This window comes from Hippocampus comes, unplaced genomic scaffold, assembly GCF_001891065.2.
Source record: "Hippocampus comes isolate QL1 unplaced genomic scaffold, H_comes_QL1_v1.1 scaffold68, whole genome shotgun sequence".
Lineage (NCBI taxonomy): Eukaryota > Metazoa > Chordata > Actinopteri > Syngnathiformes > Syngnathidae > Hippocampus > Hippocampus comes.
In genome coordinates this window covers 3,583,636-3,607,820 of record NW_017805625.1, presented here as the reverse complement: position 1 = coordinate 3,607,820, position 24,185 = coordinate 3,583,636, and the positions used below count along the sequence as shown (strand labels likewise).

Below are 24,185 nucleotides of genomic sequence, written 5' to 3'. Positions count from 1 at the left end.
GTTAACTGTCTTACATTATTGACGGTAAAACAGGGATTCATAAAAATGACGTGTACAATTTTATTTTTTGTTCTAACAACAGGCGGCCCAATGGTCAAGCATGTTCTCCCCGTGCCTGCGTGGGTTTTCTCCGGGTACTCCAGTTTCCTCCCACATTCCAAAAACACGCATGGCAGGTTAATGGAACACTTTAAATTGTCCCGAGGTGTGAATGTGAGCGCGGATGGTTGTTCGTCTCTGTGTGCCCTGCGATTGGCTGGCAACCAGTTCAGGGTGCCCCCCGCCTGGTGCCCGAAGACAGCTGGGATAGGCTCCAGCAACCTCCGCGACCCTTGTGAGGATCAGCGGATCGGAAAATGGATGGATGGATGTTATAACAACATGAAGTTGCATGTAAAATTGACACTTTCTCTCCTTTTCTATGCGGCAGTGAAAGTTAAGTGTTTGCAGAACAGGTAGGACAGCGCAGAAAGTGCAGCGTGGCAAGTGATGACATCACTTGCGCCACAACAAACGCAGACACATTTACGGCTAATCGCTAACAACGAGAACACAATGTGTGAGCAAAGCAATTGAAAGTGGTTGGGTGATAACGTGTTAACAAATGCTCAGTGTTGAATTGAAATGATGCTTAATACCTTCAATACGAACGAGCAAGCTTTATTGAAAACATATTTGTTCTTGTTTTGACTTTCAAGTACATGACAAAACACTGTCAGCTCATCTGAAATGGGAAGAAAAAAAAATTTCAAAAAAACTAAAAAGCAGTCCTGTCTGTTGTGTTGTCGATTGATAAATTAAAACAAATAAAGCCCCAGCTACATATTGGGTCTGCAACTCAACCACTTTGGTATTCATAAGGCTTTGGACTTGCCAAAGAGTCACAATGGTAGGAAAGTTGCCATCTTTGGTCGTACCAAGTTTGAGATCAGGAAGGGTTTTTTTTTTGCTATTTCAGTAGCCTTGCTGCCAATCAAGTGTACCGTCCGCTGTATTAAAAAAAAAAAAAAAAAAAAAGTGTCGTCCTGATTTTTTTTTTAATCATAAGATAATAAGGACACATCACTACCTGTATAAAGCAAGAAACAAAAGTCAATGATACTAAACGAATGAAATAAAGTGAGGAAAAGTCAAATATGCTGATTCATCATTTTTATAAATATGATCTTTTAAATTTGTCCAGGTACAAAAGTCTTGTTTTTTCCACACTATTTTGAACTTTCTTCGTTCCCAAAGTATTATGTATATTTTTCATTTTTTTGTCATTATGCAAAAGTGGCAACATTTTTTTAAATACGGTATTTAAATTAAGCCTTGGTTGAATGAAATGCTCATTGTCGGAGTTATGAATTTTCAGATTACGTTTCGATTTTTACATTTTTTATTTTATCGATCCAGACGCCCATTTGGGGATGAGTTTTTTTTTTTTTTTTAAACAAATGATTCTCTCCTCTTTCATCTCTTAACTGCTTCCAAAACAAGGCGTATGCTGAAATGTGATGATGATTGCATGACTGTCCATGTCTTATTTATGTGTTGTTTTGTATTATAAAAAATTATTTTATGTAACAAGTTCTGTAAAGCGATTTGTCACAGCTGCAGCTGATGTGCAAGCGGCATATAAATAAAAATAAAGATGTATCGTACTTAATTACACCACCAAATCCTTCAGTCCTGTGCAACTGCACTTGGCTCAAGACACCTTAGAAACTTTTCACCAAAAGATATAGTTATGCAATCGAATAAAATCAACGCCCAAAGCACCCATACAACCTTTTGCAGCAGCACCATTGCCACGAATGTTCCCACGCAATGTAAATGTCAGGGAAAGACCTTTTTCGCCCACACAGCACCCACGCTGTTTTGTAACCAAACGTACTTTTCTCGGTGATGCAAAAAGATGCCAAAAAAAAAAAACAAAAGAAAAGAAAACAAAACAAAAAAGTGTCCATGTCACAGATGAGTATGAATCTCCAGCCGGTCCACAATGCTGCTGCACGTGTCCAGACAGGAACAGCAGGGAGATCTTTCCGACAAGGAAGAAAAAAATTGGTGAGGATCTGGAGATAATAAGGATAATCTTTCCGACAAGGAAGAAAAAAATTGGTGAGGATTTGGAGATAATAAGGATACGTCTGTTGGTGACCCTCCATAAACCAGGAAGCGGCATGCTAAATAACACGCAGATGGACAAATGAACAGAAATACAAAGCGATGAGACTTTTTGTTCACTTTATTAAACAATTCAATTTTGGTCCTGTTCCATCCTTCACCCATGAACAGGAGGCCAAGATATTTGAACTCCTTCACATGTGGCAGGTTCTCATCCCTGACCTGGCGAGGGCACTCTACCCTTTTCCGCCCCCCCCCACCCCTATACACACACACACACACACACACACACACACACACACACACACACACACACACACACACACACACATAGCTGTCCATCATGTTTGATGGACAAGGGAGGGGACGATGCAGGGGGGTCAGCGACACTGTCGCTGGTGCCACTTCTCGTGGGCATAGAGTCCGATCCTTGAGCCGCAGACCCGTCCGCAGATGGAGCAAGGGAACCCGGATACCGGGGGGGGGGTACCAGCTGCCCGCTGGTGTCGTTGAATGCGTCTCTCGGTTCGTCTGTCTTGGTTAGTTTGGTGTATTTGAGAAACTGTAGTGGCACAAGTGATCTGCCAGGTTGGTCTGTTGAGTGCCAACGTTTCAAGCTGCGTGGGTTGATGTTGGCTCGCTTTAGGAGGTCCCTGGTGTAGTCCTTAAGGTGCCGCTTTTGCCCCCCAGCAAAACGTGTTGCACCTCTCAGTTGGCCATAGAGGATCTGGCGGGGCAGGCGGTTGTCGGGCATGCGGATGGTGTGTCCAATCCACCGAATTGGTGCTTTTAAGGATGTCTGTATGGTGAACTCTATCTTCCCAGGACAGGCCAAGGATCTTTTGCAGGCAGCGGATATAGAAGGCCTCCAGCCCCCCCACCCCCACCCCCCACACACACCACACACACACACACCTATGGTTCGAGTGCAACTTAGGTACCATGAAACAGCTACGAAAAATACTTCACTTTATCAAAAAACTTGGTCACCAGGAAGTGCCATCACTGAGCTATTTTGGTGGGGGGGTTTCTGTTAGACACTAATTACTATTTTGGCTGTCTAGTTGCATCCATCCATCTATCCATCCATCTTCTATTCGGTTTATCGTCACAAGGGTCGCAGGGCATGCTGGAGCCTATCCCAACTGTCTTCCGGCAGTAGGTGGGGGACACCCTGAAGGCATTGCGAGCCAATGGCAGGGCACACAGAGACGAACAACCATCCGCACTCACACTCACACTCACACCTAGGGAGAATTTGGAGTATTCTCCCCCTGGCTGAGTGGGTTTTATCCGGGTACTCCAGTTTCCTCCCACATTCCAAAAACAAGCATGGCAGGTTAATGGAGCACTCTAAATTGTCCCTAGTGTCGTGAGTGTGGGCGCGGATGGTTGTTCATTTATGTGTGCTCTGCGATTGGCTGGCAACCAGTTGTTGAGGGTGTCCCCCGCCTACTGCCCGATGACGGCTGGGATAGGCTCCAGCACGCCCGCAACGCTCGTGAGGATAAGCGGATGGGGAAAATGGATGGATGGATATTCAAGCCATGATTTGGAGGACTACATTTGACTCACTTGAGTGAAAATTTTTCGAAGGGGAAACAGTACATCTTTTTCAGCTACTCTTCCAACCTCTGTTCAACTGTCTTAACTCTTTAAAATGTCTGCAAGACAAGTTTCACTTTGAGACAACTGAGCTGAGCATAAAGTCTTCACACAGGAAGGCAGAAGCTAGGATGGGAACCACGAAACTCCGAACTGTGAAGCAGAAGTGCCGTCATAGGTGAACTAAAGGTTTGACAAACAACCCCGAGATGAACAAAAGGATTACTTTGTGCTCCTTCAGAAATCAAAAATATATGTGTTCCAAGTTCCAAGGTGTGATGGGTTCCTTGATAGAACATCCCGGATTACTTTCATTTATTAGACATATTATGACAAAAGTGCTTCAGGCCGTTCTACTTACAGTCCAACCTTTCAACAAACCCTCCAAATGCCCCCCAACCCCTTTTTAATAATGATCCACCACTGACTGCACACAAGAGGTTGATGAATCAAGACGGGGGGGAAATCCATTCAACTCATTTTCTAGAGCGATTATCCTGTCACAATCGTGGCGAGCCTGGGCCTATGCCAGCTAAATTTGGGCAAAAGATAGGGCACATCCTTGCCTCGTCCAGCTCAGCAGTCAGCCATAACGAAGAAAAAAAAGTGTCTGCTCGTGACACCTTCCAACACAAGTGAATTTTTTGGAAAAATTCATCCCGTGAATTTTGCAGTCCAGCAAGTCGACTGGGTGTTTCCAATCCGAACTTGTCTGACTACAGTAAAGTCTCAAGCCTGCTTCTACTGCAAAAAAAAAAAAAAAACACTTCATTGACAATGCATATCAAACGTATTAGACAATAGTGAGGGGGTTCTAAAATGTGGCTAACTTGGGGTACGCCGGTTAAAAAAAATAAATTCAAAAAAAAAAATAAAATCAAAAAATTCAAAAAATAAATGTTGGGCTTGGACCCAGGCACGACAGTTTTCTCAACGACTGCTGGTGCCATACTGCCGAACCAGAACCAATGCGATTAGCTCAGAACAATGATGTCATTATACGCATGAGTCATTCAATAATTGTGTAAGATATTTTGATATCAGCCTGGGGGGGGAAGGAAAACTTCATTTGGTGAATTTAAATGAGGTGCCTCTTTCGACACTTCCTCCTACTCCGATTTTTAGAGCGGAAACTACTATTGTTGCTAAAATCCCCTTTGCTCCACTATAAGAAGAGACAGCATGGAGGCACACAGACACACACCTTGGATTCATCCCCGGAATACAGGTGAACGCACAGGTGAGCACTGCTGATGCCTGCTGAGCATCACTAACATGAGAATGATGAATGACAAGCCTTCTACGTTAAGACAGCTTCCAGACATCGTTTTGTTTGTGAGAGTCAATATTGTAGCTCCCACGAATGGATTTAAAAAAAAAATTAAAAATCTGCATTTGTTGAAATTAAAGCGGAAAAAAAAATAAAGTACACCTACCCCGCAAAATAATCGGCTGCGGTAACCATGAATGACTGACTTGAAAATTTTACACTTTAAGGTGTTTGTTAAGTGTCTCCTGTGTCTCCTCGCCAGACGACCACAATGATGAAAAGCTCGCTCTGCTTCTCGCTCTGTCTCCTGCTCGGCCTTGCGGCCAAACCTGCGCTCACCTTGTCGCTGGTCAACAACTGCAGCTTCAGCGTCCACATGCCGGAGCTACGAAGATATTACTCCGAAATACGCTTGAAAGCGGTACGTCTGTCACGCTGTACCCCTCTGCAAAAAAAAAATCCCATCGTGTGATAGGTGTGGAGATTGAAAAAAAAAAATCCCATCGTGTGATAGGTGTGGAGGTGTAATCTTATCTCGTTTGGGTCTGATGTCAGATTCGAGAAGACACGGAGATTGGAGTGAGGATTCTGAGCATAACGGCAATGAGAGACGTTCAGGTGAGTCTGTTTCTGGGTTGGATCGTTGCTCAAAAGCGAAAGTTCCGAGAGTTACACACAGCACGTGCGTGTTTGGTGATGTAACCTTTTGGACTTTCTCAGGATGATCAGACATGCTGCTTCCTGCGCCTGCTCCTACGCTTCTACGTGGAGAGGGTGTTCCGCAACTTTGCCGGCGATCAGCCACAGGAGCAACGCAGCTGCAGCGCCCTGGCCAATGCGTTTGTCGCCATGAAACGGAATATCAACAAATGTGTAAGTATGCTCCGCGGCAAACATGGATTTCATTTCCCACCCAAAAAAAAAAAAAAAAATCTGTTAAGTGAAGCATCTATTTAATAATAATAAATTACAATTAAAAAAATTAATAATAGACACAAGTAGCTAATTAATATTCAGTGAAATCCAGAATTTTTTTTTTCTTTGAATAATAGTTAAAGTCAAAAAGGTTCCCTTTTTTTCATTTTTAATAAAAGCAAACTTTATTCTTAAGTGCTGCTGTTAAAAATGTACGATTCAGCGGCAAAACAAGTAATCAGAAGCATGAACTAAGGTACATTTTGAAGATAAGCGTGGCGACACTGGCGCACATTTTTGCCTCACAACCGGCACGTTGTTGTCGTACTTGTGCGCCCTCGTCATCCTACTTGTGCACTGAAAGGAAAAGTATTCCCTGAACAATCAGCGCACAAGTAGGACATCGAACGAATTGCTCACAATGATGAATGATCACTCTCGTCTTCTCCCCTCAGCACTGCCTCTGCAACGAGGAGACGCACAAAGCAATCGACTCTCTGGAAACGGAGTTTACCAAGGTAACAGTCCTTTCATTTTGCTTCACAAACCAAATGCGCACGACACTCATCTTCACTACCAAGTCAGTCTTTGCGGGAGATGTCGGTTGGATTCTGAATATGTGTGCCTCCTTTTAGGGTTTTCATAACATACTTGTCTAAATACGACTGTAGCCCCTTTTTTTTTTAATGTCCTCACTCCCTGCCTTTGTTGTTACCCAACCTAGCTGTCCACCGACAAGGCGGCAAAGAAGGCCGTAGCGGAGTTGGATACACTACTGGATTGGCTGGACGAAGTGGACCAGGCATCAGCCCCAAAATAACCCCTAAAACAGCAAATATTAACTGAACTGTGACATTTGACATTTCTGTACGTAATACTTGAATTAATTTAATGTGTTTATTTTTATACACTTTATCTCATATGTTGATAATTTAATAATTTAAATTTGTTTGTTTCAATGCCAAATTATGCAATGCAACAAATTTCCTAATGCCCAAACATTGCAGATATATTCGTTTTTACCACTTGGTAAAGAAAATAATACAATGGAAAAAAAAAATCTGCTAGTATGTTTTTTTGTGTATTTTCATTAACAATGGATCTGGACGATGAGCATTGTTGTTTTCAAGCCTCTGTTTGCAGTCACTGATCGTGTGGTGACTGGCCTGACTTCAGTGAGATCGGTTCCCACTCAGTGATGATATGAATGTGGGCGTGAATGGTTGTTGGTCTCTATATGTGCCGTGCGACCGACTGGCGACCAGTTCAGGGTGTAGTCCGCCTTTCGCCCAAAGTCTGCTGGGATAGGCTCCAGCACCCTGCCGCGACCGCTTCATGATAAGCTGTGTTGAAAATTTCAGAGCAGGCGGGATCGGAGGGCGTTCCCTCCAGTGCCGCACCTGTTCATCATCATCATTATCCGACTTAAAAAGGACTGCCAAGCCGAGAGCTCAAGGACGAATAATTCAGTCTTGCTCACAATTCTCATACCAAGTGCTTGTAATTTCTAGACATCTATGATCTTTGTAGTTCTCTCATCACATTTTGTATTTTGTTTTTATCTTGGTTGCTTCTTGTTCACGTAACTGTTCTCTGTCCTTTTGTGACAAGGGATTTTGCATTATTATTTTTTCTCGCATATTGCAAGCGGTTTTTGGTTGTCTCATTCTATCCTGGTTCAGTGTTACCAGCGTTTTTTATTGTACTTTGTCGATCTTGCGTTTTTTTTCTTTAATAAACAATTGTCAAAATCTTATCCTCGTCTACATTTGTGGGATCTCTTTCTGTTCCGGATTATTCCGGAACTCTGACAGAATGATCTGACTACGGATCCTGTAGACTTGGGTAAGGGAAGGCCAAGGACGACTGGTGAGCCAGCAGGAGACCACACGGTTCGAGGAATTGGGTTCCTATGTTGAACAGTTCGGCAGCCGTAGGACCCCACCCACAGGGGCTCGTATGACTACCGTTAGGGTGTATCCAGCCACGGTCGCGGTCAATTTATTCATCAGTGCAGTCTAATTTTTGACCGGCAACCATGCACCTACCCCCACCTACTTTATGACTGAAATTCACCATCTGTTCCACCACCCAGTCCGAGGAAGGGAGGCCAGAGGACAATTGCTTGACCGTGTTGAATGTAGTCAGTCTGTTGTTGACTACTCCATTTCGTTTCGTATACTAGCGGCAGAAAGTGGATTTGACGACTGCGCGTTACATAGCATTTCCCGCCTTTAAAGATGAGTTGGCTGTCCATGATGACATCACCAACCTGGAGGAACTCATTAGTTGGGCCAAATATCTGGAGAACCGCTTGATGGAGAGACGCCGGGAATGTGGAATGGAGCACACCTGTGCTACATCAGAGATTCTCCGCGTCGACAGAGGCCCCTCCAAGCAAGAACACCGACCAAGCCCTGTGCCTGTCATCCCAGCGGGAGAACCAATGGAGCTGGGAGATGGTCGGATACAGGAACAATGAGAGTACGACCCAACACAGTCGGATTCGAGCAGAGTCTCTGACTGTCCCAGAAGTCATGAAAGACTGGAAATAATGAGGCCGATATCTGGACATGGTAAGAAACTCAATAAACTGTCAAAATCTTATCTTTTTTTATGTTTGTGGTATCCCATTCTGTTCCAGATTATGTCCGAACTCTAGCAATTGTTTGTGCATTATTTTTATAGGGGGGTGGAATTTTATTTTCTTGTACATGTGAATTGTTCTATTGTTTAAGTTTTTACAAGCTTTCGACATGAATGAATAAACTATGGCTAACAGGCTTTTTCATGAAACGCCAATGCGATGATGATGATAGTCGTACTTTCAAGGAACAACTACCATACAAAACTGAATACAAGCCGACAAGACATACCTCTGTGACAAGCTGCTCCCATTTTTGACAAGAAGTACTGATGTCTCACAATTACCTGGATAAGATGTCCACTTCTGAGAAAACGTACTCTCTACAATGTACCCCTTAAGTGAAACCAAAGCATGACTGCGCTGAAGTGGTTCACACGGCGCGACCACAAGCGCTTCCCTCGACACTTAACATCACACGGTGTAATAATGCAAACACACACTCCCACACACGCACAAACACACATACACACACTTCAACCTTATCCGTACAGCAGAGGGTGCTAAAGCGCAAAATACTTGTGTGGATACAGTGTATTGGCTATAAGAGGTAAACTATGACTTGAACAATGTTGTAGCCATCTCCCCATCTATCTATTCATCTCTAGATAAAATGCCGACAGTATGTACTGGAAGCAAATGCAAACTTAATTACTGTCATCATTTGTAGCACCGTAATCTTAAATGGCCATTTGAATTGACATGAGCTTTTCCAATTTAAGAGCTCCTAGTTTGACATTGAAGGTGATTTCTCAACCCATTTGAGTTTTTTTTTAATTAAGGAAAGCTCGACCCATGTGCACAGTTCACCGGCGCTTGATGCTCAACTTGTGCTGGCCATGAAAATAGGGCTCTATATATACACACACCAGAAAAAAGAAATAAAATAAAAAAAAATATATATATATATATACATACACATCGATCTATTTTTCAGTCACCTGCAAAAGCAAAACAAACTTTCCAAGAGTTTTTCAGGAGTTTCTTGACTCACATGTATGGTGACTCATATTGCATTACAAATGCATTCCTGGAGTATTTTCTCCAGATTCATTACTGACAATGACAGCACGATCATAACATCCTTTGATGTCAAGAGTACTATTTCCAACCCGCCCCCGAAACCGTTGTGTGACCTCACGTTGTACACAGTCACATTTCCTAAAAACTACTATTTGTAGAAAACGGGTTGCTGATGAATCGACAATTCAGATGAATAGAATACGCAGGAGAGCTGAGCATTTTTGAAAAAGCAGTCATTTGGTGATTTACTTCCTTCGTATACTTCAAAGAAACTCGAGGAAAGATTGAGAATTTAGGTGAATAAATAATGAGAACTTTCATCCGATGACATCTTTGTAAACAAAGTTAGATGCTGCCGAAAAATGTGCGTTCACCTGAATAGAATAGAATAGAATAGAAGAAAGAACATTCTCTGTCTGGAAATTTGAGGTCAAAGTCTGAATTCTGACCAAGAGAAACTCTTGTCCCTCAAAAGGATACTAACTCAGCAAAACAGAGCTCAATATTATTTTCAGGTCACATTTCATAACAGCAATTTGCTTGCTCAACTCTGCAAAAAAAAAAAAAAAAAAAAAAAAGAAAAAAAAAAAAAAAGGTTTCGGAGGAAGTCCCTCTCATGATGTTTTTTCTGAGAATGTATTGAAAGGGGGAGTTTGCAGTTTTCCAACTGCAAGCAAGATTTGAATGATGCAGCTTCACTGCCCCCCCCCGCCAGACCCCTCAAATCTCTGACCAAAGCCACGCCCCTCACTAAGGTGCACAAGACATGCGTGGTATGAACGTGCACGGAAAATAAACCGATCTGAGCCGCAGCGCCTACATTGCTAGCGTGACGTATTCATGACAGTATGTTGCAAAACACAAAAGGGCTCTATTTTCTTGAACGGTAGAAATGACGTGCGGCAGAGGGCGCAACTTTGCACCAGAGGCAGGTTAGACCGATGTTGGTAATTCTGTGGACGAGCGTAGGACGGAGGATCTGACAGCGAGCGAGCCGCGTGGAGTGTTTAAAGCCAATTTTCTTTGATTCCCTTTAAATGGGCGGACTCACGCTCTCGGATGGCAGCAGAGCATCATTCTCTGTGTGAAGGAGAACCTTGCGTAATTGCAGCACTTTGTGTGTGCGTGGAGCTTTGTCACAGTTCTGGCCGTGATGTGACGACAGATAATATAAATCTGTCTGCCTGTGCCCCCGATCGAATTAACCAAAATCACATTACGCCAGATCCGTTCTGCCTCAAGACCTAGACGTGGTCTGAGCAGGCGTGAGTTTAGATCAACTTTCTGCCACCAATTTGTCACTCTGCCAGGCACTTCTCCAGGGCCACGCCCTCGGCTGCACCGGAATGCGCAGCTTGGCGCAAAACGATCCGCCAAATTGGCAAACGCGTGCAGCAAGCCTTGCACGGATCGGCAAGCATTTGTGCTCTGCCGCAGATGCGCTAAGAAAACAGCGCGCTAATTGTTTCCAGTTTGATGATGAATTTCTGGGAATGTACAAATCAAATACAAATCCGAAACAGGGAGGCGGCATGCTTTAAAGTCTCTCATTTATTCTCTCGTACTGTATTTACATTCTATTTAGTGACCTTTATAATGACTCCATCCATCCATCCATTTTCTGATCCGCTTTATATAGGGTCACGGGGCGTGCTGGAGCCTATTGTAGCTGTCTTCGGGCAGCAGGCGGGGGACACCCTGAACCGGTTGCCAGCCAATTGCAGGGCACACAGAGACGAACAACCATCCGCGCACATACACTCACACCGAGGGACAATTTAGAGTGTTCAATCAGCCTGCCATGCATGTTTTTGGAATGTGGGAGGGAACCGGAGTACCCGGAGAAAACCCACGCAGGCACGGGGAGAACATGCAACCGGGATTGAACCCATGACATCGGCACCGTGAGGTCGACAGGCTAACCACTGTGGACCTCCGGGTCGCCTATAACATCTCCATTTTTGTGTTTATGAAACATGTCAGTCAAATTTACATGTGCAGTGAAATATGTTACACTGGCAGCTGCAACAGCAAACGTGACGCACGACAAGGTGGAAAACGTGCATAGCATGCAATGCACATTTGACCCACAACAAGTCACGGGCAAGACACTTGCGCTATAAACGTTCACAACCGCAATGTTTAAAATGAGCGGTGACGTCGTTCAGTGTTCCCATTCAGTTTCTGCATCACATGCGTGTGAGTCACACATCCTCAGCAGATTTTGAGGCACAGCAAAAGAACACTGCGTAGCACACAGTAACGCATACAGCCAATACGTCAGGTTCTTTTCCAAACCGAGATCAGAGCCCCATTACGAAATGACTTTTGTTGAACATGTTCAAATTTCTGTTTAAAATCTAAACTTTTTGGAAAATATCACTTAAATTGCAGAATATACTGTATCGATGACCAAGTGCATCGTCATAATTTTTAAATTTCTGACCAAGCCAATAGGAAGTTCCTTGAAAGTAGGAAGAATGCATTGGAGGGAAAAAGAGTGTGACTCACAGCTTAAAATTTATCAACCGCAGCAATGCGTGAATTTAAACGACAAAATGATGAGTGCAAAAATGCAAACTTGGGTTTCCCACGAACAGATTATTAGATGACACACCTTGACTTTTGTTTTGATGTACTAGAATTATCCATTTCCTTCATCCCTTGTCCTCATTAAGGCAGGCTTGAATTATCGCACAGCTACTTGGATAATAACGGTTTGAATGTTATGTGCCTTTATACACAAGCATCAGGTATTTCAAATGACAAATACTTTCAGTTTTAGTGGAAGGTGTTTCACAGAAAGGTGATGTTTACCATTTCGGGGATAAACTTTACAGTCAACCTAAAAATTTCTGAAATTCAATACCAACACTTTCTTTCCGATGTGTCACTGAGTAGAATTTAACCTGGCATCGGGAACGACATTTTTTTTTTCCTCAATGATAGCTAATGTTTAATCCATGAAAAAATTAAAAAGTGCATTTCAAATCATTGCTTCATAAAGTTCACGTGACACCAGAGTAATTTATTTATTTATTTGTTTTTTAAATGTTAAACTTGAAAGTATATTGGCGAAGCAGTATTAGGTACTGGGATATGAAAACGTAATTCTTCTTCTTCTTCTCCTTTCGGCTTGTCCCTTTTAAGGGGTCGCCACAGCGAGTCATCAAATTCCATCATTCCCTGTCCTCCGCATATCAACTCGCATGTTCGATTTGGCAAAAGTTTTACGCCGGATGCCATTCCTGACGCAACCCTCCCCATTTTTCCGGGCTTGGGACCGGCACTGGGGAACAGTGTACTCCCAGGGTAGGGCACTGCTCCCCAGTGGCTGGGTTGGATATGAAAACGTAATATTAAACATATATTTCAAAAAGTTGATACCGTTGCATATATGACCAAAATGTTCATTAATCACCCCAGCGAGAAGATTCATCAACACTGGCGCTCAGAACTAGTTATACTTTGTGTGTGACTCACGTGTCAGCAGGTTATTTAACACTAACTTGACCCCGACTGGCAGACGGACGGGGTGTGTGTGGTAAAACTTCCATCACCTCTTCAAAATACCAAAGTTACTCAATAATGAGGCCCAGTGGACAGGGACACGGGGCACAAGGACGGGACATCCCATAAAGTACAAAATGAAAGGAAAACACACTGCATGTGTGCTTGTTTCCTTTCCAGTCCAGTGTAACATTTTAAAGTTGAATGCAGTCAATTGTGGATGCTGGTTGATTGGTTTTGATTTCATGGAGTAAGCCGTTAAAGGGGCCAACCATTGCCATCATCACATCTTTACGAACTGTACAGGCGATGCTTTAAGTGACATGTTAGCATTTTTAACTGGTACCCAATTTTATAAAGGCGTTATCTACTGTCATCCAAACACCACCAAGCACTCTTTTAACGTTGATGACGAATGGGGCTGTGATGAAATGACAAGCAACTTTCTACTCTCCGCTTTTAAAATGAGATGAGTTAAAAAAAAAAAAAAGTATTAAATTAAACTAACGCAATAAAACACTGCCTTAGAGAACAACACACAGAGAGTAGCTAGTGCTAGCGGCTAATGTTATCCATCCTTCCATTTTCAGCACCGCATATCTTGAAGCGGTGTCACGGTGTCACTCTCGGAGCACATAAACAGACAGATAACCATCCACACCCACAAACACTGAGCGGGAAGCTATCCTATGCTACCCACACACAAGTCAGGCGAGTGCACCACTACACCATTAGCAACTTTCCAGCTAATGTAAATTAGAAGTTGCTTACTTTGCGGAACTTGAGGTGTACGAGTATGTTCGTTTTCTCTTCTCATATTCTTCTTTTGACATTCCCACTTCAAGACTGCTTCTTCTTTTGGCATTACTGTTGCAAAAAATAAATAAATAAAAGTTATTTACAAAAGCAAAATAAGCACTAATTTCATGGGTTGCTGAAATGATATCTAGAAAAACACTCTGAAGTCTCAATTGAAGCTATGGTGTGACTTACAGTATATCAGGAATATATCACTCAGTCTATGCATTGTCCAACTTTTGCTGTGGTGGCAATGTAATGGTCGGCTGTATTGTACATTTTTACACGGGTTCTTGACAACACAGGATGGAGTCATACTTTGCATTAAGCCACCGCAAACTTTTTCGGCGTGAAACACGAAAGACAAATGTCAAGTATGCAAATCCATAGCTTCATCTAAAATTGTACCCCAAATCAAATGTTTTATGACAGCATGAGAGGAATAACAGAGTGATTGCAAGCTTCAGAATTGATCTGGGAAACTGGCTGACAATTACAAGGGTGTTAAATAGAGTAATTTACTGTAAACCACTTTGTTCAACAACCGAGGTCAAGTCAGTGTAAAATGTCATTGTACAAATGTACAATTTTCAACAAAAGTTTACGCTAAACGACTTCTTGGAATGACGAAATCTAGGGACACCCCAGACCCCCCCTCCCCCCATGACATTTGAAGATGAAACCCATTTGCACCAATGAAATGGGAGTAGCCCGTGTGTAATGTATGAGTCTGGGGGGGAAAAAAACTTTTCCACATGTTTTAAGCATTTTTAAGCGTTTTTTTCATACTTCCCACCCAGTCCAAATTTGCCTATATAAAAAGCCAGAGATTGCACTTGAAATAAGCAGACAACATCACTTCCACCATCACTTCTCTCGAATTTAAGAAAAGCCAAAGAAGTATCCAGCATCATGCGCACCAGATGTCTCTCGGCCCTACTGCTGTTCCTGAGCGCGCAGTTTCACCTCAGCAAAGTGTGGTGCACTCCCATGTGCAACAACCAATGCTGTCGCTTCGTGGAGAGCTTCCCCGGCAGGCTTCGGAGGCTGCGAGAAGACTACGTGCAGATCAGGGATTTTTACGTGAGTACCAAGACGTACAGACTGTCTGCGAAGACCGCATCGTGCAGACTAATCCCCCGCACGCTCTGACACATTTTCTTTCTTTTTTTTTTTTTTTTTTTTTTACACAGGAAGCAAACGATGACCTGGACACCGCGCTGCTTGACCAGACTGTCGAGGACTCTTTTAGAGTACGTTCCTCTGTTTTCTTACAAGTGTGTCGCGGCTGCATAGATCTGCGTTTGGTGCAAACGACAATAACAATTGTCTGTTTTTCGATCAGACGCCATTTGCCTGCCACGCCATGAATAGCATTCTGGACTTTTACCTGGCCACAGTTCTGCCGGCAGCCATTGCGGGGGTGTCGGAGGACACGAGGGACTTGAAACCTTACGTGGAGTCCATACAGCTGATATTTGATGAGCTCAAGAGGGATGTCACCCAATGTGTAAGTACAGCAGCTCACAAGCACAGATGCATCTTTTACGCATCCAGTGCGTACTATTTTTTTTCTAGTGAGAATCAGATGGCGAATGTACTTACACGCAGTACTTGAGCCTAAGTAGGTCAAAAATGACTTTGGCAAAAGTAGAAATACTGATCAGACCCTTGTATTAAAGTAAAAATACGAAATACAGAGTCTGAAAGGTACATAAGTACTGTGGCGGACACTAGGACCACAGTACAAGCCTTAAAACGATTTTTTATTGTCGATGAAATCCATTTGTTTTGATAGCAAAATAGTTGTTCTCTGAACGTGTGTAGTGCTGCACTGACAAGAAGAAGAGAAAATGTGCCAAAACCTCCTTACAGTTTGAGAGTTGACTCACCAAAAAAAAAAAAAAAAAAGTCATAATTTAGCTAATGAGAGCAACTAAAAACAAAAGATACTTTGTATATATTTGTTTTGGCTGATTAGACAGGCATGTTTTAAAATACCAGAGACTCATTTGTTTTCAGGCTGGCACAAGACAACATATTTGCTAGGAATCATTCTTGGAACTTACAACATTTAAAATTCTCTTAAATGAGCCCATGGATGGGGAATATCTTGCTTCTCTGAATCTGTTGCATCATAAAGTTAATTACCTCAAGTTCATGTTCCCAAATGTCAATGCTATCCCTGTATTTGGTCAACCGTATAAGACCCCAAGATCTCATTCTAACCCGTTCTCAACCGCTGTTAAATTTGCCTCACTCTCGAGTCGCCCTTTTTTAAATTTATTACTTGTTGTGATCCATGAAAAAAATGTATGTACTTATTTTGAAAAAGTACAGATCACAGTTTTGAAATGTAGGATCTAACAATAAAAAGTGGCTTAAAAAAGAAATACACTCGTAAACTCCAGATACTTGAATAATCTGCTGAAATACAATAACAAAGCACATGTATACTACTTCCCACCACTGGTTATAGGGGTCCATCATGATTGATAGACATCTCGCGAGCAAGCTAGCTGTCCATTATGATTGATGGACAGCGAGCTTGCTCGCTAGCAAGCTCGCTGTCCATCATGATTCTTGGACAACTAGCTCGCTAGCTAGCTAGTTCGCTGTCCATCATGATTGTTGGACAGCTAGCTCGCTCGCTAGCTAGCTAGATAATTTTCAACCACTGCAAGCTAAACGAAGGTTCTGTTTTTGTCGATGAACATCATAAAGCATGCGTTTGACTAACTCCCTTAAGCATCGTGTCAAAAACTCCCGTCCTCATTTTGGGATAAATCCCCAACGCTCCATGTGTAAATGAGGCAGATGCATGAGCATGACCCAAAAAAAAAAAAGGAAGAGGTCACTTGTGTGGCTCACTGGAAGGAGCGTGACGCATTAAAAAAAGAAGCGGCGTATTATGTGCATCATCCCGATCACCAAAAGGGGAAGTCAAGTGGAGAATATGCTTGTCGGAGTCTGCAGACGTGTTAAATAAAAACACTTTCCCTCTTCTTCATGCAGCGGAAATACTTTGCCTGCCAGAAGCAGTTTGACATCATCAAACTGAATACGACGTACAGTCAGGTGAGTTTTGCTGCATTGCGCAAATTCCATGCGTGCGGTTTTCTTTCTTTCTGTTTTTTTAAAGCCAGCCCCGTGTTTTCCCTCAGATGCAAAACAAAGGCGTGTACAAAGCTATGGGCGAGCTGGACGTGCTCTTTAACTACATTGAAACATATCTGGCTTCGAAACGTGTCCGGAACCACGCCGTGCCCTCGTGAAAACCTCACTGACTCTCATCAATGTGAACTTGCTCATCTCAGGAAGAAGGGATAGATATGTACATTAAAATGATTTTTTTTACCTCTTGTGTGAATGCCAATGAGTCTGCCCGACTGTATGTGCCTATAAAGAGTCTCTACTTTGGAATCATATTGAGTCCAATGTCTTGGCTGAAATATTTATTGTTTGAATGTACTTTTCTATTTATTTTCCATCTTTATCAAATAAAGGATTTGCCAACATGTCTAGCTTCACTTGACATTCTTGCGCACGTTAAAGGGCTGAGTGACTAAGTACATCACACCCTGCGCTACTACAGTCGATGATACATGTTAAGTGTAAACCCAACATGCTGATGCACTAACCTCAAACGTGACCTATATCCTCCACTTCCCAGCAACAGCTTTATCTAAACTTACGGTAAGTGGAACTGCATAGAACTTGTCTGTGCAGTGCCACTCACACAGGGTTAAAAATAACACCTAATTCGTCTTAACGATCGGTTACAAGAATGAAACGGAGCTGCCATTTAAGGTTTTATCAATTACGGTTATTTCACAAATTACAAAATGTTCCTTTGACTTCATTTGGAACCAATCCTCCGTCTCTTTGAATAACAGCTGAAGTGTTTCCCCTGACCCAGAATTTAAAAAAAAAAATGCTGACCATGCCAGCTTGTTACATCATACTCAATACCACACATTATGATGTGTGGTATTGAGTTCGGCTCGTTGGATTACGTTGCTACAGGGAAAATGTTTGACGTTGCACCACAATTTAACTGACAGAAATTCCACATTGTGGCATTTGTGTCGGGCTTCACGAGCAGAGGTCTTTCATCGGCAACCGCTGTCTTGTTTTTGACAGAGCTCGCGCTGCTAATTGCAGAAAGTGCCCCTCGCCACATTATGGCCGTGCAAGCGAAACACAAATACGGAGTTGCAGCCATTGGATTGGACTGTGGCTATGATTTACGCTAACAAGCTCTGCACTTAAGTGTCAGTAAAGTTCCTCATCTGACTCAGAGCGGTACAATGAAACCACTTGAAGATGTTTCATCAGACGCTCAAGTCATTTTAGGGGCGGCAGCATTGTGCTTGCAATGAGATGTCATTCTTAACAAATGTATGTTTAAAACAAAACAAACCAAAAAAAAAAAATAAAAAAGTCCGCTTTGTTCATCAGCATCACACCGCACACATTTGCATCCAAATGCCCAGACTAACAACGTGCTTATGAAATTGCTCACATCATGCTCACATCCACTTGTGCAACGACTGGATGCTGGAGTTCATGACACCATTGTGAATCAACTTTTAAGTACAGCACATGGACAAAATGTTCTCCGAGCTATTATGAGCATGGTGTGACTTGTGACTTCGAATGCTGTAAACTGAAACTGTCACCATGTGCTCGTGAGCGCAAATGGTGAGTCCGTCTCCTTGTGTGCTGTGTGACTGACTGGTGATCAATCCAGCGTGCAGTCTGCCTTTCGCTCTAAGTCAAGACTCCAGTGCCCCATGAACCCTGAAGATAAGCAGTACAAGAAACCGGCTGGCTGGATAAACTGAAACCTGAGAACACACATTGCTTTTTTTTTTTTTTTTCCATATTCATCGCAGGTGCGGTTATGTATTGGCTCCTTGTTTCTGTTTTGTTTATTCGAACAGCCTCGTAACTTCTACTCTAAGGCAACAGCGGAGGTGCTCTCCCTCGTATCGGAATAATTATTCGGCCCCCCCCCCCTCAAAAATGATTCGTGAACGGCAGTTCCAAATGAAAACTGCTAATCAATCCAATGATGTTGATACGCAAGACACACAAATTCAATTACAAACGTGTAGAACAGCGAATATAAAACAGCCATGCTCAAATGCCACCATTATTTGATGTAAAAAGATGAGGCCAAGGTCATCTCGAAACTTTTTCCACCATTAATGTGACCTATCACCTGTGCAACACAATTTTTAAAAAAACGGTATCGTGTATGTAAAAATAACTGGGGTTGTGGTTGTATTTATGATAGATCAATCACATTCAAACTCATGTTAAATGTTATTGAGCACATACCTGCCATCGTTTAAAGTGCCTCTGATGAACCCTGAGCAAATCTCAAATGTTCTAGTAGGCTTTTTTTTTTTACTTTTTTTTGCTTTCTAGCAGAAGCCTTGAGATTTTCTGCTAACGTCAACTGCTATTTCGAGTTGTTCAAGGCCTCGGCTCTAACTGAGGGAAAAAAAAAACCCTAATGCATAATCGGTCAAGGTGAAAATTGGCGTCACGCATTGGCGAGCCGAGTCTTTGTCAGACTGCAGAGAGCTTGACAGTCAACAATAGTTTGTGAACATGTCAGTGGTGATTGAGAAGAGACCGAGAGCCGCGCGACACGCGTGCATGATCAATCTTCTGTATGAGGATTTCTTGGGAAACAATTTGCCACCTGCCTCCGCTGATTGTACTCAAGCATGAATGGCTGATGCAAACACTTGTCCCATTTGCATAGTAAAGAAATGGTAAGACATAAACAAGAATAGCACTCCCAAACTCAGAACAGTTAGAAAAGGAAAACGAAAGTTTCGCTGTATTTCTGTTTGCGCTCTGACAAGATTTAGAAAGCGGATGTTTATCAATGATCACTGCGAAGCTACACAAAGCCAAAGAGCGCAATCTCCATCCTGAACCGGCTCCTGTTGTATCATTAAAAACCTGCTATTAGTCAAACAAACAACAAGGCATCCATCTAATCAGTCGTATGGTATTTGCATAATTCTACTAATGACCTATTAACTTTTCTTTTTTTTTTTTAATGGCAACCAAGATGGTAGATTTCACCCATTGGTGGAGGTAATTCATGGATGACATCCACTTCAACCGTACAGGAAAGATGACCATGCCATGACGAACGTGAATTTTTCATTAGCCAATACAAAGTATAGCATGACTCACTTCTCTTTGGTAAGTTATCAGTGTGTAAAAATCCGGAGTCTTCACTTACTTCCTGACAATATGTGACATCATCTAAGAAGGTAGTCAAGCAAATAATTTTAAGAGGAAATAAAATCAATTCAAATAGTGACAAGGGGAAAAAAAAATCTAAAGTATTTTATAATTATTAAAATCATTGTAAATTTGAAATTCCATCAATTCAGCTCCAGATGATGCGAAATAATTTTTTTTTTTTGAAAATCACACCCCATCCTTTGAAAATAATCATCCGTGAAAATAGACGGCCTGCACACTAGAACCGTGTCTTCACATCGTCTTTGAGACTCGACAGAACACCTTTAATTGTTTAACTTTCCCCTTATATGAGCATACTTTTTTTTTTTTTAACCAGCCTGTTGAAATGCAGCCCTCAATCTTTCTACGTGGCAGACGTCTGCTCTCTATTGAGAGCCTTTCTAGTAGGAGGACGAGTGCATTAACACCTACAGTACATAATGTGCCAACTAAGTGTGTTTTAAAGATGGTTTTAGAATCTACAGAGGTTGGTGTTTTTGCCTTGTCAGGGGATCTGCGGTTTAACACAGATTCAGAATTACAAAGTACAATCATCTTTAATGGCCATTGTCAATCATCTTTAAGTGTGGAAAAACACAAGGAATGTGTCTCCCCTAGGGTTGAGCCACACTAGTATTACAGAAACAGCAAAAAGAACATTTAGGATGTTACGCATAAATTCAGAGTTCCTTTCCTAGGGCGGCGACATTACTCAAATTTGCTCATGACTCAGAATAGCGATTCTCACATGGTAATCAATTCAAGATAAGAGCAATTATAGTGCAAGAAAATGCCATTTCTGGAGAAATTCTGTGTGGAGGCTGAATGAAATTATGTGGAATGATAAGCAATGCAGAGGAATGTGCAAAAAAAGTTGAAATGTTTCAAATCGGGCCAAGAAAATGGAGAAAGTAGAGGGGGTGGGAAAAAACAAAATAAAATTAAAAAATTGGGTTTTAGTTTAGAATTTAGAAAAATAAGTGAAATGGTTTAAAGTTGGAGTGGTTAGAATCAGTCAAAAAAATGTAGAATTTTGAAGGAAAAAAAAATCTGTTTTTTTCCATTAAATTTGGGGGGGAAATGGTGGTACGTCTAAGTTGAACATTTTATAGTTGGAGTGGTTAGAATCAGTCAAAACTGTAGAAATCCGAGAACAAAAACAAACAAAAAAATCTTTTGGAAATAAAAATTGAGGCAGGGACAAGCTGAACAGTTTAAATCTGCAACGGTTCAAATCGTTCATAAAAACGTACAAATTCGAGAAGACATTTTTCTTTAGTTTTTTGCTTTTATTTAATTTTGACATGTTTTCATTTTGCAGTAATTGTGGCTCCCCCCGGGGTAACCCTTGTGGTCTCTCTTTAGCTCCCTTTTCCTCAGCTGACAGACATACATGGATGGGAGATATCTGATGGTTTCGTCACACTCAGAGCAGGAAAAATTTGGAGGGTACTTCGCATCTGACGACAGATATGTGTGGCACACACACACACACAGACAGACACTATGTTGGCTAATGCCCCCGTTGACTCAATTCGACCACATTTGCTTTACGACACAAATGTGTATATTCCTGTGGCAAATTTTAAAAACCTATTTGTCACATGTTGAGTCTGAGTGTCGCATGTCACAGACAAAAAAAAAAAATCCCATCGCAGAAAATCGCTGACATCATTTACTGAGTCACATCTGTTACGTGAGTCCTGGAGTTTTGTAAATCCTTAAAAAACTGGAGTGGGGACTAATAATCTTTTTTTATGAACTTTTTTTTTTCTTTGCACCTGAAGAAACACATGCCAACAGACATGACTCAGTCATCGGGTTGGAAATTGGCAGTTTAGGGATTTTTTTCTTCTTTGAAATGGCACACTCGTGACAATCATTAAACACGAGGGACTGTTGGAATCCACATATTTGCAGAAAGCAAGTGTGATGTGATATATAAATAGATTATATACATATAAATTATAGATTTTGGTCCAGGCCTGTCCCATTGGTTTGTTTTTAAAAATAATTCTGTTGAGCCACAACTCAAGCGCAATTGTCTGATTTTCATCACTTAACTTTCATGACATTTTTATTTATTACTTTGTCAGATTCCTGTGGTTGTTTTTCATTAACTGAGGGGTACCAACAATTTTGTCTGTTGCGGTGATGTTTAGTTTATTTTGTCTTTGGCATTGGAGAAATCTAAAAGTAACTAAAAGAAAAAAAATATTTTTAAAATGTAGTTAATATTCAGATAGACGGTATGAAGAAGACTCACGCACATCAGATGATGGCATACCACAACTAACCAAACTAATTTGAAGGCTCAAGGCTCTGATGACGTCAGTGGGCTTTTTCATCAGGTAACTTGGCAGCTGAACCGTTCTGTTGAACAACTGTGGAAGGCTGCCAAATAAAAGAAGTGCTATACGTGCCAACAGTCACGTTTTGTCACGATAACTCCAGTGAAAGGGGAAAGGGTAGATCAGTAATGTGCCTCGTAAATCCCAAACGCACCGGTAGGTCCTGTTTCCAAAGTCGTAAAAAAACAACATTTCAGTGTTTCCCCACACGATCGAGTTCCAGGGTCACCCCCCTTTCACGAAAAAAAACCCCAGACTGAATTGTCTTTTTTTTTTTTCCCCTATTACGTTGCAAATTATCTGTTGCGACGTTACACATGAGATTTATGAATTGGCACAATCTAATACCGTAGTGAGCAAAAGATCTGTTCTCCAATATTAATTAGAGGAATTCCAGTAAATAAGCTAACCCGGAGACAAGGAAAACGTCTGAAAATTAGTGATTGGTCCAACAATCGCAACACCGATGCGTCGACGCATGCGTCGAGCTCACAGAGCAATCCACTTGTCGGTGCGTGTGCTGCTTCGTGACGATCACGTGACCAACACTTGAACTGCGTCGACGCAGTCAAGGCTGAGTCAGTCCAGGCTGCGTCGACGCTGCAAAAGCCCGCCAAACTGTGTTTATAAGGAAGTGCGTCGAGCGACCGATGCCGCCTGCCGAAACAAGCCAGACCTCACCCTCACTCGAATAAAAATATATATTTGGGCAAAAAGGAAAACACACAGATTATCACAAAAACGTGTCAGTCTGACTTCGAGCGTCGTGTCGGCTAGGCTAGCTTAGCTGTTGTAGTTCAAAGCTTCTTCGATACGTAACGTGGGTTGCGTCGGCGCTGTGAGTACGTGCTCGCGCTCACGCGCGCACAGCAGAGAGCAGCGGACTGTCGACTGCTGAGGCGCGCTTCACTCGAATGACGTTGCTACAGTACGTGCACATTATGGAGCAGCTCCCGGAGAAACGTAAACTGTCCGCCGTGTAGAGCCATTTTGATCTCCTTTTGGAGAATGAGGTATTTATTCAAATCTCCTTGTCTCACCAAGTGCCTCTCGGATCTTTGACATGTCTTATTCCATTCTAATTCAAATTAATTTCATGGTAACTCTTAGTTTACTCTTCACATATTTTATTGCAGGTGAAATGTCGAATTTTCCATACAGAAATATCATATACCAACAAAAGCACCTCCGCAACTACATCTGGCATGTTACTCATCATTATTAGTTTGTTTTTTTGAAACTGTTCTAAATGCCAAATTTGTTAGGTTTGTTTTTTTAGATGACCTGTGGCAATATTTGGATGATGAGGTAGGGAGACTGGGAAGAAGTGCAACAGCAGATGCTATACCTGAAGTCCAGCGATAGCTGGAAGAGGGGAAAACTGCACGCAGTCAAGACCCGCTGTTATAATCGAATTACCAACACGCTACTTTTCTAAACCTCTCCCACCCCGCAAAGCAGTTTCTCTGTATGCCGGCATCACTAGTGCCATGCGAGCGTGTGCTCTCCACAGCAGGGGAAATAGCATGCAAGAAACGCAACAGACTGAAATTCAAAACACTGGAGCAACTTATTTTTCTGAATAAAAATTTGTGAAGACAAAGCCCACAAGCCCTCATTTACATAATTTTCACCTTATTCAAACATATTGAATAATACAATATGAATGCATAGATGTGAA

General features: G+C 42.1%; 3 protein-coding genes across 6 annotated transcripts in view; 2 read left to right on the top strand and 1 right to left on the bottom strand.

The window, feature by feature from the left end:
• The window catches only part of fmoda (fibromodulin a), a 51,746-nt gene that overhangs the window by 26,049 nt on the left and 1,512 nt on the right, over positions 1–24,185 (bottom strand). Inside the window, exons 1-2 of one of the 3 annotated variants that reach the window (XM_019881205.1) lie at positions 15,268–15,348; positions 13,851–13,946 (exon numbers count right to left, since the gene is read on the bottom strand). The exons of 1 other annotated variant lie outside the window; for it this stretch is intronic. The gene's annotated coding sequence lies outside the window, so the exon portion shown is untranslated. Of the gene's footprint in view, positions 1–13,850; positions 13,947–15,267; positions 15,349–24,185 lie in introns of those variants that run through there. One more of the 3 variants, XM_019881202.1, reaches the window with a different exon arrangement.
• Positions 5,195–6,956, top strand: il19l (interleukin 19 like). Of its 2 annotated transcripts, XM_019881209.1 has the most exons (5): positions 5,195–5,408; positions 5,543–5,605; positions 5,708–5,860; positions 6,358–6,420; positions 6,627–6,956. In XM_019881209.1, exons 1-5 carry the CDS (start codon positions 5,259–5,261, stop codon positions 6,720–6,722), a joined length of 525 nt encoding a protein of 174 aa, XP_019736768.1. In that variant the 5' UTR covers positions 5,195–5,258; the 3' UTR covers positions 6,723–6,956. The 2 variants fall into 2 exon arrangements, with proteins under 2 accessions (XP_019736768.1, XP_019736767.1); XM_019881208.1 differs by having other exon boundaries at positions 6,358–6,719.
• On the top strand, positions 14,655–17,395 carry il10 (interleukin 10). Its single transcript, XM_019881207.1, has 5 exons — positions 14,655–14,960; positions 15,071–15,130; positions 15,223–15,387; positions 16,893–16,955; positions 17,042–17,395. Exons 1-5 carry the CDS (start codon positions 14,790–14,792, stop codon positions 17,150–17,152), a joined length of 570 nt encoding a protein of 189 aa, XP_019736766.1. The 5' UTR covers positions 14,655–14,789; the 3' UTR covers positions 17,153–17,395.

Excerpts from the sequence above, each read along its gene's own strand:
- il19l (XM_019881208.1), top strand. The coding sequence starts at position 5,259 with ATGATGAAAAGCTCGCTCTGCTTCTCGCTCTGTCTCCTGCTCGGCCTT. Across the intron at positions 5,606-5,707 it reads CGGCAATGAGAGACGTTCAG|GATGATCAGACATGCTGCTT; the intron begins GTGAGTCTGTTT and ends GGACTTTCTCAG. Across the intron at positions 5,861-6,357 it reads AACGGAATATCAACAAATGT|CACTGCCTCTGCAACGAGGA; the intron begins GTAAGTATGCTC and ends TTCTCCCCTCAG.
- il10 (XM_019881207.1), top strand. The coding sequence starts at position 14,790 with ATGCGCACCAGATGTCTCTCGGCCCTACTGCTGTTCCTGAGCGCGCAG. Across the intron at positions 15,131-15,222 it reads CTGTCGAGGACTCTTTTAGA|ACGCCATTTGCCTGCCACGC; the intron begins GTACGTTCCTCT and ends TTTTTCGATCAG. Across the intron at positions 16,956-17,041 it reads TGAATACGACGTACAGTCAG|ATGCAAAACAAAGGCGTGTA; the intron begins GTGAGTTTTGCT and ends GTTTTCCCTCAG.